The sequence below is a fragment of the Sebastes fasciatus genome, chromosome 18, assembly GCF_043250625.1.
Source record: "Sebastes fasciatus isolate fSebFas1 chromosome 18, fSebFas1.pri, whole genome shotgun sequence".
NCBI lineage: Eukaryota > Metazoa > Chordata > Actinopteri > Perciformes > Sebastidae > Sebastes > Sebastes fasciatus.
Window position 1 is genome coordinate 12,227,106 of NC_133812.1, and position 16,645 is coordinate 12,243,750.

Genomic DNA, 16,645 nt, shown 5'->3' on the forward strand with positions numbered 1-16,645 from the left:
TAACAGTATATTTGTCCAAAAGTTTGTTACTCATTTCAAAGTTGCATTACAGGTGCCTTAACGTATAAATTATAAGCGTTCACTCCTCTTTTTGAGATGACTCATATAAAGCAGGTGACAAAACGGGAAGCCGATGTCATGGCGGCATTGTTGTCTCATATTTTATAGAGCAGCATTCTCCACATTCCATCGGCAACAATAGATATTCTCGTATCCGCTCTCTGACCAATCAAACTGTTTACACTTCCCTTGTCAGAAGATCACGGTTTATGCACGAGAACCGGCCAGAATGGTGAGAACAGGAACTGCGGCTTTCTCTCCTCAAATCCTACAAACAATCGGAAAGGCATCCGTCAAGCAGACGGAACAATCTTGAAGTGGACCTGCGAACCCACGGGAGAGGGGAAGCAGAGGAGACATGAGATGCTTCTCTTCGTCTTCCACAAAGCTTGTACACACACACACATGCAAAACATCAAAGCTTTTGAATAAATACTTGAGTATGAACTAAAGTCTGGTCAGTCAGATCCTGCTGTGTTGCAGTAAAGCAAAGGGCTTTGATGCGACATCTTAACATTATGCAGGGTCCCAGCTTGTGGTTAGCCTCGGTATGAGAGCAGTTGGTTTGTCGTAGGCTCCAGTTGCCGCCTGGCATTGCATAAGCGTGTAATAATACAATGCTTTTTCAGCGAGGCATGTTATAAATAAAACCACAGAAAGAGTTTGTTGACAGCAGATAAGCTCTTTGTGCAGACATCACACGACATGTGTTTAAAGTTTAGAAACTGGGCTTAAAGGTTTTCTTGCTTTTGATTTTTTCCACACTATCATTCAATTAATTCTCAACTACTTCACCCTGAAACATTTATATATTTGTTTTTTGACGAATGAACAGGTCGCTAAGGTGAATCAACATGTGAGATGTGTGTCTAGTGCAAGCACAGACCATCTGACAGCGTTATGATGAAGTACAGCCGGTGTGTATGGTTTATTTCAGCTGTGTGGAAAAGAACACACAGCTCACATATTCACTTTTCCGTATAGCGAAGAGAGTTTTGTGTTATCAGCTGTGCTCACCTGTTAGAGCTACTATAAAGTGCAATTGGCACCCTGTTTTATGGCAGTTTACTGGGTAACTGGACAGGAGATATATGGCTATAAAAAGGAGATAAGCTGGGTAATATTTACCATTATTGGCACAGGACAGGCGATGCAATAATGAGGGCAAACCTGCTGCAATCACAACTCCATCCAGGACGTAAAACAAACACGTTAAGTGCAGATGAATAATGTTGCTGTTTAGCGCACTGTGCCAATGAGTTCAGTTCATTCTATGAAGAGTATCAAATTCTGGCTGTACTTTACCAAAGATCCTCTGCTCAGTCTGAGATTTCATTTCATTAAATCACAAAGAATCAACCAAACATCGTAATGTCAACAAGTGACAGAATTAGCAGCCGAGGGCAAATAGACACAGAGAGGAGCCGCGTGGCGTACGGCCGTGCGATGCCATTGTGTCTCTGTGGACCCATTGGAGACACAACAGGTGTGTCAATATGACAAGCATTCAACCGATCCCACTATGTCAGGCTCGTATAAACACTGAACAAATATAGATGCTTTCCATTTTCACTCTCAGCGGTGCACATGCCATACGAAAATGGATGGAACGCAAACATTTGGAGATCATGTGGAGTTCGAGGGCAAATCACTAATGGGAAAGTGTGATTTTCTCTTAAGAAACAATCATTTTTACATCCACTTTCTATACATGATATCATCCATTAATTCATGGATAATACCATTAGGAGGTAAAGTGATAGTTTGCATATGTTAAAACTTACCAACTTGATTTTAATCACAACATTTATCAAAATTCAAACCACAAACTAGTCAATGATACAATAGCAATTGAGCAAAAATTATGGATTAGTGTTCACTTCTGAATAGAATAGGTTTTCATATTATTGTATACTACTTTTTAAGCATTATTGACATAAAAAAACACTACGAACGACAGTAATATTCCATGTTTTGGTACTTGATCAGTGACCTTATTATCATATTTCACAGAAGCCTACTGTATCCTCTTCATAATTGTGGACAAATCGTGTCGCCGCATATTTCCAGTTTCTACAACAGGGGAAATAACACATCCTTCTGCATGTTATTACAGGATTACTGTAGTTCTTTTTCCACAAACCGCACAACCGATGCCAGACAGAATTTAGATGAACAGGTTGGAGGAAATTGGCTTGTCCCCCTCCGTGAACAGACGATAGAAAAACGGTGCATCGGGGCTGCCAGTCTCCCACCAGATGGTAAATGAGAGAGACACGGGCGATCGAATAACAGATACAACCAATCAGACTATCAAAAAACAACCCATGTGGAAAGGGAAAAAACACCATGAAATATTCATCTAATTCAAACCCCTAACCACAGCATGTACTGTATGGAATTGAATGTGTTTACATGGATTTCTTTCATTTCTACTTTAATTTCTTTAAGGACTATTTCCTTTTGGGATGTTCAGCCTTATATTAATTTGTGAATAGAATAAAAATCCACTAATTTAAGATGGTATATGGGGGGACTTTAATAATATTTTTGGTTTTTATTTATTTTATTTTGTATTATTTTTATAGTATAGTGATTTTATGGTAATGGCATCCTTCAATATTCAAGAGTGTGTTAAGTTATTTTTCGTCATGGCCAACTGATTCAAGGAGGGAGGAATTGTCAGTTTTATTAGTCACGCGCATCACCACTGTCAATGTCAGGCCATCAAATTAAATCTTTTATCTCAATCCTGGGAACCTCGCTGTGCGCGGGGCCCCATGTCATTCCTATTAGCTGTTAAAGGCCAAGGGGGAGAATAAACCAATTTTACGGATCCAGGTGACTGTGTGTGTGTATATATATATGTGCAAGTGTAAGAGAGGGGGGGAGAGAGAGAGAGAGAGAGAGAGAGAGAGAGAGAGGTAGAGAGAGAAAGAGAGAGAAGGGGAGAGAGAGGAAGAAAGAGAGACAGAAAGAAAGAGAGAGAGGGAGAGGGAGATGGAAAGAGAGAAAGAGAGAAAGAAAGAGAGAGAGAGGGAGAGAGAGAGAGAGAGAGAGAGAGAAGGAGAGAGAGAGAGAGAAGGAGAGAGAGAGAGAGAAGGAGAGAGAGAGAGAGAGAGCTCATTTGCATACAGCTGAATAGTTCTGTCTCCCGCACATTACACCCGCATGAGGGCGAGAGAGGGACACGCGCCGCAACAATAGGAGGCACGCTGCCTCTAAACCGTAAAACGCATCATGGGTGGGCATGAAGGGGCACGAGCCGCCAACAACATGAAACACACCCACAATGACATGTCAGGGACAAAATGCCAGTTTGGACACAATGAGAGCCTGCGTATATCCGTGCGTAAAAGCAACCACATTTGCATTAGTCAGAACTAAACATGAAGAAGCAGCGTTCAGTTTTTATGCACCAAATATCTGGAACAAGCTCCCAGAAACCTGCAGGACCAACTCCAACTCTGAGTTCTTCTAAATCAAAGCTTAAAACCTTCCTGTTTGCTGCTGCTGACTTTTATTAAACCAGATAATGATCTTATACTGCACTAGAGCTTTTACTCTTGTGTATTATTACTCTATTTTAACTTCAATCCTAGCTTTTATTTTTAGCTTGTGTTTATTTTCTAATCTTTAATGTTTTTATAACTGTTTTAATTATGTCTTAATGTTCTTTTGCACTTTGTCTCAATGTTCTTGAATGTTTCTGTAAAGCACTTTGAATTGCCCTGTTGCTGAAATGTGCTCTACAAATAAAGCTGCATGGCCTTGCCTTTCTATAATGGATAAATCGATATTAATGTAAGAAATACACATTTTGTAGTCTAATCTAGATAGGTTATATTATAGGACATTTGCTCTGTTCGGTGTATCTGGTATATAGATTATGGATCTGTTTTGCTTCTGACTACCTAAAAAAAAAGTGAATTTCAACGTCAACATCTATTAAAAAAATGCTGGGGATGCATTTTCTTCTAATCTTATTTCTAGTTTCATTGTTTGTGATACAGCCCCAGAGAGAGACACGTATGACCCCCACAGAAAGAGCAGGATCTGACAGGAAAGTAATAGTAGTGAGGGCTAATTAGGCGTGCAATTGAGTGGAACCAAAGGGCAAAAGGGTGCAACGGAGTAAATTGAATTCCTTGCTTTCCATTCTCCAAGTTCCAGCTCTCTCTTTCATTGTCCTCACTCACTGTCCTATAATGTGTAAAATGTGCGTCAGGGTTCGCATTGTGCGCTAAAAATAAGTCAACAGATGTTAGGGGGCTTGTTAATAATCACCCCCAGTATATCCATGGTGGTGGTGAGTGCATGCAGTGCCAGTGTGGGTATTAAATCTGGATAATTGTTGTTGGGTTGGAAGGGAAGGGGGTTGAATATGTACACTGTAAACAATTGCTGTTAATTTACAGCAGGATTTCAACAGTATTAACCTGTTAAAAAAAACAGTGCTTTACTGTTAATACAAAAGAAAACCTGTTAAATTACGCTCATAGGCCGTTTTTTAACTGAACTATAATGCATTCTTAAAAAACAGCACTTTACTGCTGATCAACTGTCTAAAGTATCATCAGTAACAGTTTCATGCAGTATTTTTTTAATTCTGGGACCTGATCTGCACATGTGACACTTGTACATTGTACATGATTGTAAAATCAGTGAATTAGCTTTATTGTTCTTCACTCACATGTTGTTCTGGTTTGCATTCTGTGCTTGTAGCCAGATATAGACAGACATTTTGGGAAAAGTGTCAACAAGTCTATTATAGCCTTTTTCCTAACAAGTGCCTTTAATTGTATTTAGTGTGACTATTCCTATGTCTGTAACCTGCTAAGTCTATTCATCTCATTGACATCTCTCAACATGTTAAAACAAAAGCTGCAACAAGTCATGGTTGACTGCTGTACTTGCTGACCAGCCCTCACTTCTCTCTCTCTCTCTTCCATTACAATTTTATAAAGAACATCCAGGAATCCACCTTTTTTTGTACATAGTGTTTATTAATTTCTGACCTATTTATTTACCTGTGCTGTTTTTAGCCATTTTCTCATGTCATACTGTACTGTATCTGTGCTGTTTGTGTCCCTTGACTGTGTTTTTATACTCTTGCTGCTGCCTCTTGGCCAGGTCATCATTGTAAATGAGAATTGGTTCTCAATTGATTTTACCTGGTTAAATAAAAGGTCAAATAAATAAATAATTCATCTAGGCAAAAAAAATAATGTTTATTAAAATCGATGTAAAAAAATACAACCTAAATAGTGCATTAAAGAAAACCAGTAAGATAATGTAAAAGAAAGGTGAAAAGCAGCTATATAATGTATCTTTAAACAGTAAATTAACTGTAAAATACTGTGAAATTAATAAAACAAATTAAAAAAACAGTTCAAACTGTATTTTTCATTGACAGTACAAAGCTGTACATTTCAGCGACAATATAATAATGTTAATGTTACAGTAACATTAAGGCAACCCTCTGCTGCCATCAGTTCTTTACTGTTATTTTACTGGGAGATTCTTAACAGTGTAGAGTGGGCGGCGTCAGCTGGAGTGATTGACGGTTTATGTAATGAGCAAGCGCAGTGCAAAGTCTATATATCTGGGAGGAGACGCACCACGGTTCATTCACTGAGTGTAATAAGACGAGTGATGAACGTCCGTGTGGCGCACTGACGCACCAAGTTCAGCACCAAAACAAGCTCTGACGGAGTGACCATTGTGGAGTATACAGTATACCACGCGAGGAGACAGAGGACGCCTGCTGACAGAAAAAAGAAGCAGTGGATATTGGTCTTCACCTTTTGGATAACTTGGAGACGCTTTTTTCTCTCTGGACAGCTTTTTGACGCACGCCAAAAAACAAGGAGCTATACGTACTCCCTGGGAGTGAAGAAGGATTTATACATGATTTTTTTATTTTTTTTTCTCCATTTGTTTACCTTGGTGTAAATACTTTGGAATAGGAAACTGCTTTTATTGGCTGCCCTGGAGAAGCGAGAAAGGATGGCAGCCTGGTTCACCTTTACCATCGCATTCAGCACCTCGTTGATATCACAGGTATATATGAAGGAGGATAAACGCATCTCCTGTGCAAGGGTGGTCCAAAACAGATGGAGATGGAGATGAGCCACTTTGTTTCACTTATACAAGAATAAGCTATTTAAATATTGCTATTTCCCTTCTCTTTTAGGTATTTGGATCCGGCGTTTTTGAGCTCGATCTGCACGAATTTAAAAACCACAAAGGTTTGCTGGCAAATGGGAACGCGTGCAAACCCAGCTGCAGGACTTATTTCAGGATTTGCTTGAAGAACTATCAGGCTGTGGTCTCGCCAGGTGACTGCATCTTTGGAAGTACAATGACAGCGGTGCTGGGGACAAACTCTTTCAGCGCCAAGGACAGTGGCACTTTACCCAGACCGATCCAGATACCCTTCACCTTTGGATGGCCGGTAAGAGCATGCATGGATCAGTGCATCCACTTTTATTTGGTTTTTTTTTATGTATACAGCGACTGCTATTGTGTTGTTTATGTGTGGAAACTGCTGTGCATTTTGGGAGCGCACCGGTTATTGGTCAGCTCATCTAATCCATATCATTAGGTAATACTCTAGCAGACAAACAGATTGGACTGCTGCGACGTCGTTCATTTCAAAACCCCACAAGGCCATGCTGATGATCATTGTGACACATATTAATTGATAATGGCTCTTTAAAGAAAAGCAGCAGTCTATCAAACAGAATAGAAAAAAGAAAATGTGTAAATTATGATCTTAAGAAAAAATACAATGGATATTAATTAACTGCATGTGTTTTTGTCCTTATAGGGGTCATTTTCATTAATAATTGAAGCCTGGCATTCACCTTATGGAAATCTACCTGTAGGTAAGTGCAACGTTTTTTCACCACAGGAGGGAGCTCTGTCTGTACATTTTAACACCCTTCCAACTAGTTTCCCCATTTTTTGCACAAATACATGCACAAAAAAAAGCAAAATGTTTATTGCCTATTAAATACAGCTCAGTCACCCAACATTTCCCTCCCGTTAATTGTTCATAATTTCACACATTTTCACTCCTTTGTTATGAACTTCAGAACACCTTTTTCATTCTTATACCCAATACAATTGAACTTCCTCTGGTTTATTTTGGTCGTGGGAAAGAGCCGTGGGCTTTGGTGAGAATACACAGCGCCTGCCAAAAACCCCTGACTGCATCTTCCTGTATTTTACACCTTACTCTGTTCCGCCCTTTGGAAGAGGGGACTGGGCCTGGGAATGTTTTCGCTGACGGAAAGAAAGAGGAAATTTCAACCTGAGTTTATCTTTCATCTAAGCTGTATGGGATTTGATAAGGGATGCAGCTTGGTGCTGGTCAGATTATTAAAGCGAAAGTGGATGACTTTTGAACCCACAAGCTATTTATGATGCAGTTCTTGACACAAAACCACACAATCATCCCAGGACATAAAAGAGGTTATAGATCTCCTACATTAATTCTGACTTCCTTCTCTTTTTCTCCTCTTTCAGATACCAACAACCCAGACTTTTTGATTAGCTTCATGGCCATCCAAAGACAGCTGGGTGTAAGCACTGACTGGACTCAGTATACACAACCTGAAAAGCAGACAGAGCTCAGATACTCTTACCGGTTCATCTGCAACGAAAGCTACTACGGAGAAAGTTGTTCCAAAAAATGCGCGCCCCGGGACGACCGATTTGGCCACTACACCTGCAACCGTGACGGGCAATTATCCTGTCTGCCTGGCTGGAAGGGGAAATACTGCGAAGAACGTAAGGAATCTTCTATTAGGCCTATTCACCTGGATGATTTACTGTATATCAGCACTGGTCTTGCTCTCTTTTATATGGAGTTTTGTTGTTCAGTGTTGCTCTGAGCCTGTGTTGATGTATTTTTTTAACACAAGAGGGTCATCCAGATGTTTGCAAATGACTTATAGATAGCGCAATCTGTTTCGGCCTATTGTGGTATGATAAGAATTCGTTGTAGGATTGGGTCCTTACTTTAAAAGAGTTGTTACTTCTGCGAGGTCTCCTCATGGTGTACAACCTTTGACCTCCACCATCATGGTTTAAGTCCTGGAGAGAGAAAAAAGATATCACTAGTTATTAAGCTGCAAGATAACCCAAAGGTCATCATCATTAAGGCCACAAGATGCTGAGTGCTAAAACGAGACATGACGTAATGATATCTGGCAAGTCTGACAGGCAATTTTGGTGTAGAATGCCTTATATAATTTGCAGTCATATAATTCCGTTGTGTAATTGGTTGTGGGTTTGTGAACGCTCATTGAATATGGGTCGAGGGACAGACGGCTTAGCATGACAACAGGCACTTTATACTCGTGCTAACCCCGCTTTGCCAAATCATAGGCCAACACTCCCATGTTTTGGACAGCTCTGAATGGGTCTATGAGGAGGAGGCCCGGTGCCATTTGGCTCCACAATACCAAGGGCCCTTTTTCACCAAAACAAATTAATCAAAGAGTAGATTGGAAGGAGGCACCGTGAGAGTAATAGTTACCATGTGCTGGATGTGTGGCCGCACGGGGTGACAGCGGATCTGTCATCCATGTCACTCGGTGGCGAAAGAGAAATTGGCATGTGCTATTTTGACTGTGGCGCCAAATTCTAACCAGATGGGCTCACGTGTTGCAATTACAGACACATCAATCGTCCGGTGACTACAGAAAATATACATGAGAAAGATAGATTGGGCATCTTTCACACACTATAATTTCCCCTCTCTCCCTCTCTCACTCCCATGCATCAATTTAAATAAGCCTGGGCCTAAATAGTTTAGGAAGTTGGAAGAAACTCAGTTGAAAAGCACAATAACTGTGATTTTAAGATAACCAGAGGCAAGCAGTAGGGGTCAAAATCATCCTAATTAAACCAGAAGAATAGCTAATGAGCACAGCTGTAAAGGCTAAAGGGTCACTATCTAGCTCATCTACTTCCTTGGCATGTCAATATTCAAATTAGATTACACAGGTGTGCATTTACCTGGCGTTAAAATCATCCTAATTAAATCAGAAATAAATGGCTAATGAGCACGAGCTGTAAAGGTTAAAGGATCACTTCCTAGCTTAGCTATACTTCCTTAGCTTGTCAATATCCAAATTAACTCACACAGGTGTGTTAACTCACACAGGTGTGCATTTACCTGGCGTTTTGTTGCAATTTAAGGTTCATTTCCTAGCTTAACTACTTCCTTAGCTTGTCAATATCCAAATTATCTCAAACAGGTGTGCATTTACCTGGTGTTTTGTTACAATTGAAGAGTCACTTCCTACTTCCTTAGTTTGTCAATATTCAAATTAGCTTACACAGGTGTGCATTTCCCTGACGTTTTGTTACATTTAAGGTTGACTTTTGAGCTTAACTACTTCCTTAGCTTGTCAATATCCAAGTTAGTGAAATGTTGGTCTCGAACGAGCCGGTTCAAAGAGTGTGAACGATAAAAGCCAGCTCCCGTCCGAGAGCCGTCTTTTTTTTTTTTTTCTTTACTTAATTCAAGGCAGAATGATAGGACGAACTTCTCCGCGCGGTCTACAGGTACAGAGCAGGAGGGAGAGAAAGAGAGAGGAGTGCGGTGTGCGAATAGCAGAAAAGATGAGTGACAGTCGGAAACGAAGCAGCATGTAAAATTATGGTATTCTGGAAATTACAAGGTTTAGTATAATTATATTGAATAATTTAAGTGATATATGTGCACACATGCTAATCATAGGTCAAAACAGTGATAAATGTGTCTGAATTATAAAAGGCAGAAGTGGTAAAACGAAGAGCCGTTTGGGAGCCGAAAGAGCCGGCTCTTCTTTGTGAGCTGAGCCAAATGATCTGGCTCACTAAAAAGAGCCTGAATTCCCATCACTAATCCAAATTAGCTCACACAGGTGTGCATTTACCTGGCGTCTTGTTGCAATTTAAGGTTCATGTCCTAGTTTAGCTACTTCCTTAGTTTGTCAATATCCAAATTAACTCACGCAGGTGTGCATTTACCTGGCGTTTTGTTGCAATTTAAGAGTCACTTCCTACATCCTTAGTTTCTCAACATTCAAATTAGCTTACACAGGTGTGCATTTACCTGGTGTTTTGTTACAATTTAAGGGTCACTTTCGAGTTTAGCTACTTCCTTAGCTTGTCAATATTTAAATCAGCTCACACAGATGTGCATTTACCTGGAGTTTTGTTTGTTCCAGTTTGTGCCTAAAGAAAGTCCCACCCACCTAGAACTGAGAGCTCCTGCTGTTGTTAAAATAACATCTATCTCTTTTTGGTACCTCCATACTGTACCGCGCGTGCCCGGTAACCTAATCCGCAGACGGGTGGGGGGGGTGAGCGTGCATCGATAGGAAGAGCTCGGGCGGGCGACTGACTGCACGCGCCAAGGTTAATCGCGGGCATTATTATCCGCCACGCGCCATCGATGTTTAGTCCCCCTACCCATTGTTGGGGCGCGCGGTAGTAGCAGCTGCAAATATGGTTGTGGCAGACCACAAACAACAATAGTGACAGCTGTCTGCTATTGAGAGCGAGCATCTGTTCTGCACTAAACCGGCCGCTTACCGTCAGCCGCCTGATATGTCGCCCTGCAGAATCACTGTCATGCAAAGACCGGTACACTTAAAACAGGACAAACAAAACCCTCAACCGATTTGTGGCAGCTGGGGGTGTGGCGGACAGGTTTAGATCAAATGAAGGAAAGTTGAGACAGATTGAGGCCTTCATGTACTTCAACATATACAGGCTCACAGTGGGCTATTTCAAGAGAATGAGGCCTCTGCAGCATTGGTTGTTATAGAGTGTGAGTGGCTCCACACTGTTATTTTATACTGCATATATTTCATTGTAAGAGTATTTCTTACATTGCATCTGAATATTTTTTTTTTTAACAATTTGAAAAGTTGTGAAACTTTTGACACCAGAAACATCTGCAGACTTACTGAAAAGTTTTTTTCTCTCTTTCCTTTAGCTATCTGTCTGGAGGGCTGCAGCGAGAGAAATGGAAACTGCTCCAAACCCGGGGAGTGTGTGTAAGTATTAATAAATTGGGAAGTGTTGAAATAGGTGTTGGCTGTTGAGTAGGAAGGTAGTACACATATGGGACACACAGTGTTATGTTTCTCTAAAAAAAAAAACAATTTTTAAAGTTCATTGTCTTACATCAGCAACTCTGTCTCCTCCTACAAATTATATTTATATACAGCTAATCAAAGCGGGATATTTCATCCCTTGAAGATTCACATAGGCTTTTCTAGCATCCATAGCATTTATCAAGAGAGGTTAAAGGTCAGGAAATCAACTAAATGTAAGCATGTTCCCTCCTCACTCTTCTCCCTGCGTCACTCGCTCTGCTTCCCATGTTCCTCTCTTGTCACTACCCCAGTATCACTCACTCACTCACTCACCAGCAAGGATAACTCACACACACACATACACACACACACCCACTCGCTCCGCTCTCTGTGAGAAATTCCCCCCTGAATCCTATTTTGCCCTCTTTTTTTTAGACACAAATCCATCATTCCCAGCGCTAAAACGGGCCCAAATGTAGGTTAAACCCTTCAGATACCCAACACCGTAAAGCTGCCTCTGCTCACTCAGCGAAATGTTGAAACCTTAAAAGTACATCTTAAGTCCCACAATCTCATGGTTTGGACGAGGTTGCTGAGAAACAGATATTCATGGGAAACAAGAAAAGAAAAAAAATGCTTCGACTGTTGGCTTGCTGCCAGAAATCTTGAAAGCAATATTTCACCTTTGTGCTATGATATTATCGTGATTTATCCTTAATATACTGCACAAACCTTTGTGATTGTTTGCCTCTGTTTACCCTGTAATCACTGCATACACATTGTTTGCAATGTAGACTACACTTATATCATTATTCGTCATGGTTACACAAAAAAAACAAAGTTGTTTGCATGCAATAACTCATGTGTAATGATGTCATGAGGTTGAGGGGAAAAAACAATTACCAGTGCTTGAAAATCACTTTTAATTTTTCATTTTTTTGTGATGGATTTATATGAGCATTTAATGACTGTATCCAACTCTGGTGCAGCTATTAATGTCTGGTTACGTGATTGATGACTGATTTCTTAATGTAATCGCCAGCTAATCCATGACAGGGCTGTACAGCATAGATGTCTGCTCTCGTTTCCTCTAGGTCGACTGTTTGCATGATTTAAATAGAGTTGAAATTGGCAGTTTTAAGTGCCAGATTCAGATATGTTATTCATGGCAATTATAAGTTCCTACAATATGAGGAATAAGTGATTAATCAAGGAACATATTTTTTAATTTTTTGCAGATGCAGAGAGGGCTGGCAGGGCACGTTCTGCGACGAGTGTAAGAAGTACCCGGCCTGCAAGCACGGCACCTGCCAGCTGCCGTGGCAGTGTAACTGTCAGGAGGGCTGGGGAGGCCTATTATGTGACCAAGGTACACTCGACAACTTGGACCACTGCTGCTGTTCCTTTTTTAAGAGATCTTCTCATATTACTTTTATTCATTTGAATTAACTTGAAAGCATTAGCAAATTAACTTTCCCCTGAAGTTGTTTCTTAGCTTTGTGCACATCCGGGGTAGATTTTCTTTTTTTTTCCTCCCTGTAAACAAACACTCTTCTCTCTCTTTCTCCCCCAGACCTGAACTTCTGCACCCATCACCATCCCTGTGTGAATGGCGCCACCTGTATGAACACCGGACAGGGCAGCTACACATGCACTTGCCTGCCAGGTTTCACGGGGGTCAACTGTGAGCTGGAGATGCAGGAGTGTGACAGCAACCCCTGCAGGAATGGAGGGATATGCACAGTAAGCTGGAAACAACATACATTATATTTTAGTATTCAAATTTTTTTTTAACTGTCCGCCCTAACTTTTACTTTCTTTTTCCCCCCAGAATTTGGAAAATGGCTACATGTGCACGTGCATCCAAGGTTTCGAGGGCTCCCACTGCGAGCACAGCCTGCTGACTTGCGCCGACTCCCCCTGCTTCCACAGCGGCAAGTGCTGGGAGAAGGACAATGGCCGCAGCTACATGTGCGAGTGTCCCCGCGGCTACACCGGACTCAACTGCGAGAAGAGAGTGGACAAGTGCACGTCGCTTCCCTGCGCTAATGGTACAGTCTTCCTCCCCTTTCTGAACTTCCCCTCGCTTATTACCCCCCCCTTCAAATTCCTGCAACAGTGGAAGCAGTGTGGAACAACAGGAATTGGTGGGAACTTGGTGTCTATTGTCCTCCGTATAAACACTCGGCAGCTCGGAGCAGCAGCTTGTAAATGTCGCCACGGCTCGCCGCGGTTGTTGATGAAAAAGGGGACAAATATCCAGCATGGCTTGATTTCTGTCTTCTTGTAAACACGGAGGGCTCTGCGATTGGCTTGCGTTGGGAGAACAATGCTGTGGTCACACTTGATGGAGATGTGTGAACTGAAGCCTCATGGGAAGGTTTATGGATGCTAATTTTTCTGTCTTGTCTTCCTTTTTCTTCTGTAGGAGGACTGTGTCTGATCCACAGTAGCGCGCGCGTTTGCAGCTGCCGTGCGGGATTCACCGGCCAACGCTGCGAAATCAACATCAACGAGTGTGCCGGTAACCCCTGCCTCAACGGAGGCACCTGCCAAGACCGAATCAACGACTACACCTGCGCCTGTCCGGCGGGGTACGGGGGACGCAACTGCGACAGAGTCCTGGACGAGTGCTCCCTTCGCCCCTGCCTCAACGGGGGGCTTTGCGCCGGGGGCAGCGGGCCGGGCAAGACTCCGGCGACCTGCATCTGCCCGTCAGGCTTCACCGGGCCTCGCTGCGAGTTCTTCGCCGCCGTGACCTCTCCCGTGACCGACGGAGAGATCCAAGACGGCTTCCAGTGGGCGGCGGTGTCTCTGGCCGTGGGGCTGGTGGCGCTGCTGGTGCTGCTGTGCATGGTGGGATTGGCTTTGAGGCACATCCACAGGCAGGCCCAGAGAGAGAGGGGAGACACGGAGACTATGAACAACTTGTCCAACGTTCAGAAAGACAACCTGATCCCGGAGTCGCAGCTGAAAAACACCAACCAGAAAATGAGCCTGGAGGTGGACTGCGATTCGGAGAAATCAAACTTTATCCATAAAAACTATCACTTGGACTCTTACAACTCTAAATCGAAGGAGTTCAAGGATGAAAAGTCACACGAGGATAAAAGTCTTATTTATGACAAATGTTTAGAAGACAAAATGCCCTTGAGTAGAATGTACAGGTAAGAAAAACCATATTCACATTCTTCATAGTTTCTATATATTTAACAACTCACTGTATATGTGCATCTAATGCACAGCACCGCCATGTGCTTTGAGTTTGTGTAATAACGCAAAGCGTGATTTGTGTTTGCAGTGAAAAGCCAGAGTGTCGGATATCAACGATATGTTCCTCAAGAGACTCCATGTACCAGTCGGTATTCGTTATAGCGGAGGCGAGGAGGGAGTGCGTCATAGCGACCGAGGTAAGCCAAACAAAATCACATCTTCATCTGCATTTCCGCACATCCTCCTACTTGAAATGTCGTCCCAGGGTGCACCATTCCTCACTGGTGCAACAACATTTATGACAGGGGGATACTGCTCATCGTAGAAAGATTGAATTCTGGGTAAACTGCATTATTGGTTTGTGTAAATTACACCGGCGATTCTTTATCCTGGCTATGTGATGACCTTAAGTCCGAACTTATACTGATTCCTCACACATGTTTGGCTCCGCTCTGTCTCGGAGGTGCTATGTTTTACGGCTGTGGCATTTTGTGGAATTTTTAAGATGTTTCATTTCCAAGGAAAATATAACGGTGATACCATGACCTACAAGAGTTCAAAAAGCACATTATAGTGTAACTTTATTTTGTTGTATTTTTTACAATTTTTCTCTCTTCTTTTTTTCCTTCCAGGTATAAACTGTGAGGGGTCCGAAGGCAAAAGGGAACGAGGAAAAAAAAGACACAATCGAGGCAGAATAAAATATTCTGGATTGTTTACAAATGCTGAGAAGAGACTGGAGATTGTTTTAGATGTCCACTGCTGCTCTGGAACACTTGAGAACTGGAGAGGGCAGAAACTTCTGCTCTGAAAAAAACAGAAACTTTATGTTGACCGAGTGTTTGTATGCAAAACATGTACAGTGAAGGACCTCCTCTCAGTTGTGACAATGGTTGAAAAGGACTGGCGAATAGACTGACTACGCAAGGTGTGAAGACTCAAATATTAATTTAAAATCTCGCCCATCCTGGACAGTAGAAGGAGGTGGATCCCTCGTGTCTGACCCGGCCTTGTGTGATAATCATGATGACTTTGACAGCCAACCAATCAGTAAAAAAAGGTGCCTAAGATTCGACCCCTTCCAATCCCCCCTCCCACCCCCAACACACTCACTCCTGCCAGCTTCGCCTGCTATGCAAAGACTCAGGGTCGAGACGAGTGAACTCACCCACTGTCACAATCCAACCTCACAAACACTGAGAGTTATGAATGTCTGAAACTAATCTTCAACTGTCAATCACGTGAAAATGACAGACTTTTCCACGCAACGGTGAAGATTGTATGCAGCCCAAATTCACTAGAAGCCTTAAAAGAGAGGGGGTTTGAATGCTAAATTTGTGCCCTTGTCTGTTCTTGGATCATTTGCACTACTACAAAAAAAAAAATCGGGGAAAATACTTTTTAATCAACAGGGATTTGAAGAGAAAACCACAGGAGCGCAATAGTCAGTGCCGTGCCAGCAAGATCCAAGAGAAAAAGTTTGCATAGAAAAGTTTTTTTTATGCAACCCAACTGAGAAAAACAAAGAGACTCGAAAACAAGGAGAAAAGACTGTCACACCACTGCCTGCCTATAATAAATTTCAAAAACTACAGAACCAATAATGTAATTTTTTAAAAATGATTATTTCCAGAGTTTAATTTAAATATGACACACTGCTCTTTATATGTTTTATAATATTATTTTGTATATAATGCATATTTATAAGGACCAAACTTCTGAAGAATAAAACTTCCTTGAAAACTGTTTTTAATTTGATGTCGGTAAATGGAAAATTATTTTTGAGGTGTTTTTAAATAATGAAATTGAGTACAAATGATGATCAAATGTGTCTTGTATTTATTTTTTTATCTAGGGAAGATTGTTGCTTCATCCTGTATACTCTCATACCCATCTGCTAGACCTCTTAAATTGTGAGCAGGTTTATGAATATGAAACCCAGCTGCTCTCCCATATTCACACATCATATTTAATGTTTTGGACAGTAGGTAGAAACATGAACTGTAGCATCACTACTTCGAGTAATTCCTGGAAACGCCTTTGGCTCCCACCCCGCTTGCTCGCCCACCCCTCGGTCTCTCTCTCTGGCCCTAAATTGGCTTGAAATTCAAATCCGTTTCCACGGATACCACCCCCTCAAGCTGGAAATGGCGAAACAAAGCCAGGCGCAGGGCAAAGGGGAACGCCCCCCACCCCCCACAAACCAACACCCTTCATAATGCTCGCACACACACACGCGTCCGCGCACACACACACACACAGCCCAC

General features: G+C 41.9%; 1 protein-coding gene and 1 long non-coding RNA gene across 6 annotated transcripts in view; one reads left to right on the top strand and one right to left on the bottom strand.

Annotated features, from left to right (window-relative positions):
• LOC141756066 (uncharacterized) overlaps positions 1 to 10,570 on the bottom strand; it is a 116,832-nt gene extending 106,262 nt beyond the window's left edge. For 4 of the 5 annotated variants that reach the window (XR_012591391.1, XR_012591393.1, XR_012591394.1 and 1 more), the window contains exons 1-2: positions 10,175 to 10,570; positions 8,089 to 8,163 (exon numbers count right to left, since the gene is read on the bottom strand). This is a non-coding gene — a long non-coding RNA (uncharacterized LOC141756066). The remainder of the gene's footprint in view (positions 1 to 8,088; positions 8,164 to 10,174) is intronic. The other variant, XR_012591395.1, reaches the window with a different exon arrangement.
• Positions 5,696 to 16,205, top strand: dll4 (delta-like 4 (Drosophila)). The gene is made up of 11 exons (XM_074615513.1): positions 5,696 to 6,123; positions 6,257 to 6,517; positions 6,893 to 6,950; positions 7,594 to 7,857; positions 11,063 to 11,123; positions 12,404 to 12,534; positions 12,739 to 12,908; positions 12,997 to 13,216; positions 13,594 to 14,332; positions 14,467 to 14,575; positions 15,011 to 16,205. Exons 1-11 carry the CDS (start codon positions 6,070 to 6,072, stop codon positions 15,014 to 15,016), a joined length of 2,073 nt encoding a protein of 690 aa, XP_074471614.1. The 5' UTR covers positions 5,696 to 6,069; the 3' UTR covers positions 15,017 to 16,205.
• Positions 16,206 to 16,645: the final 440 nt, after the last annotated feature.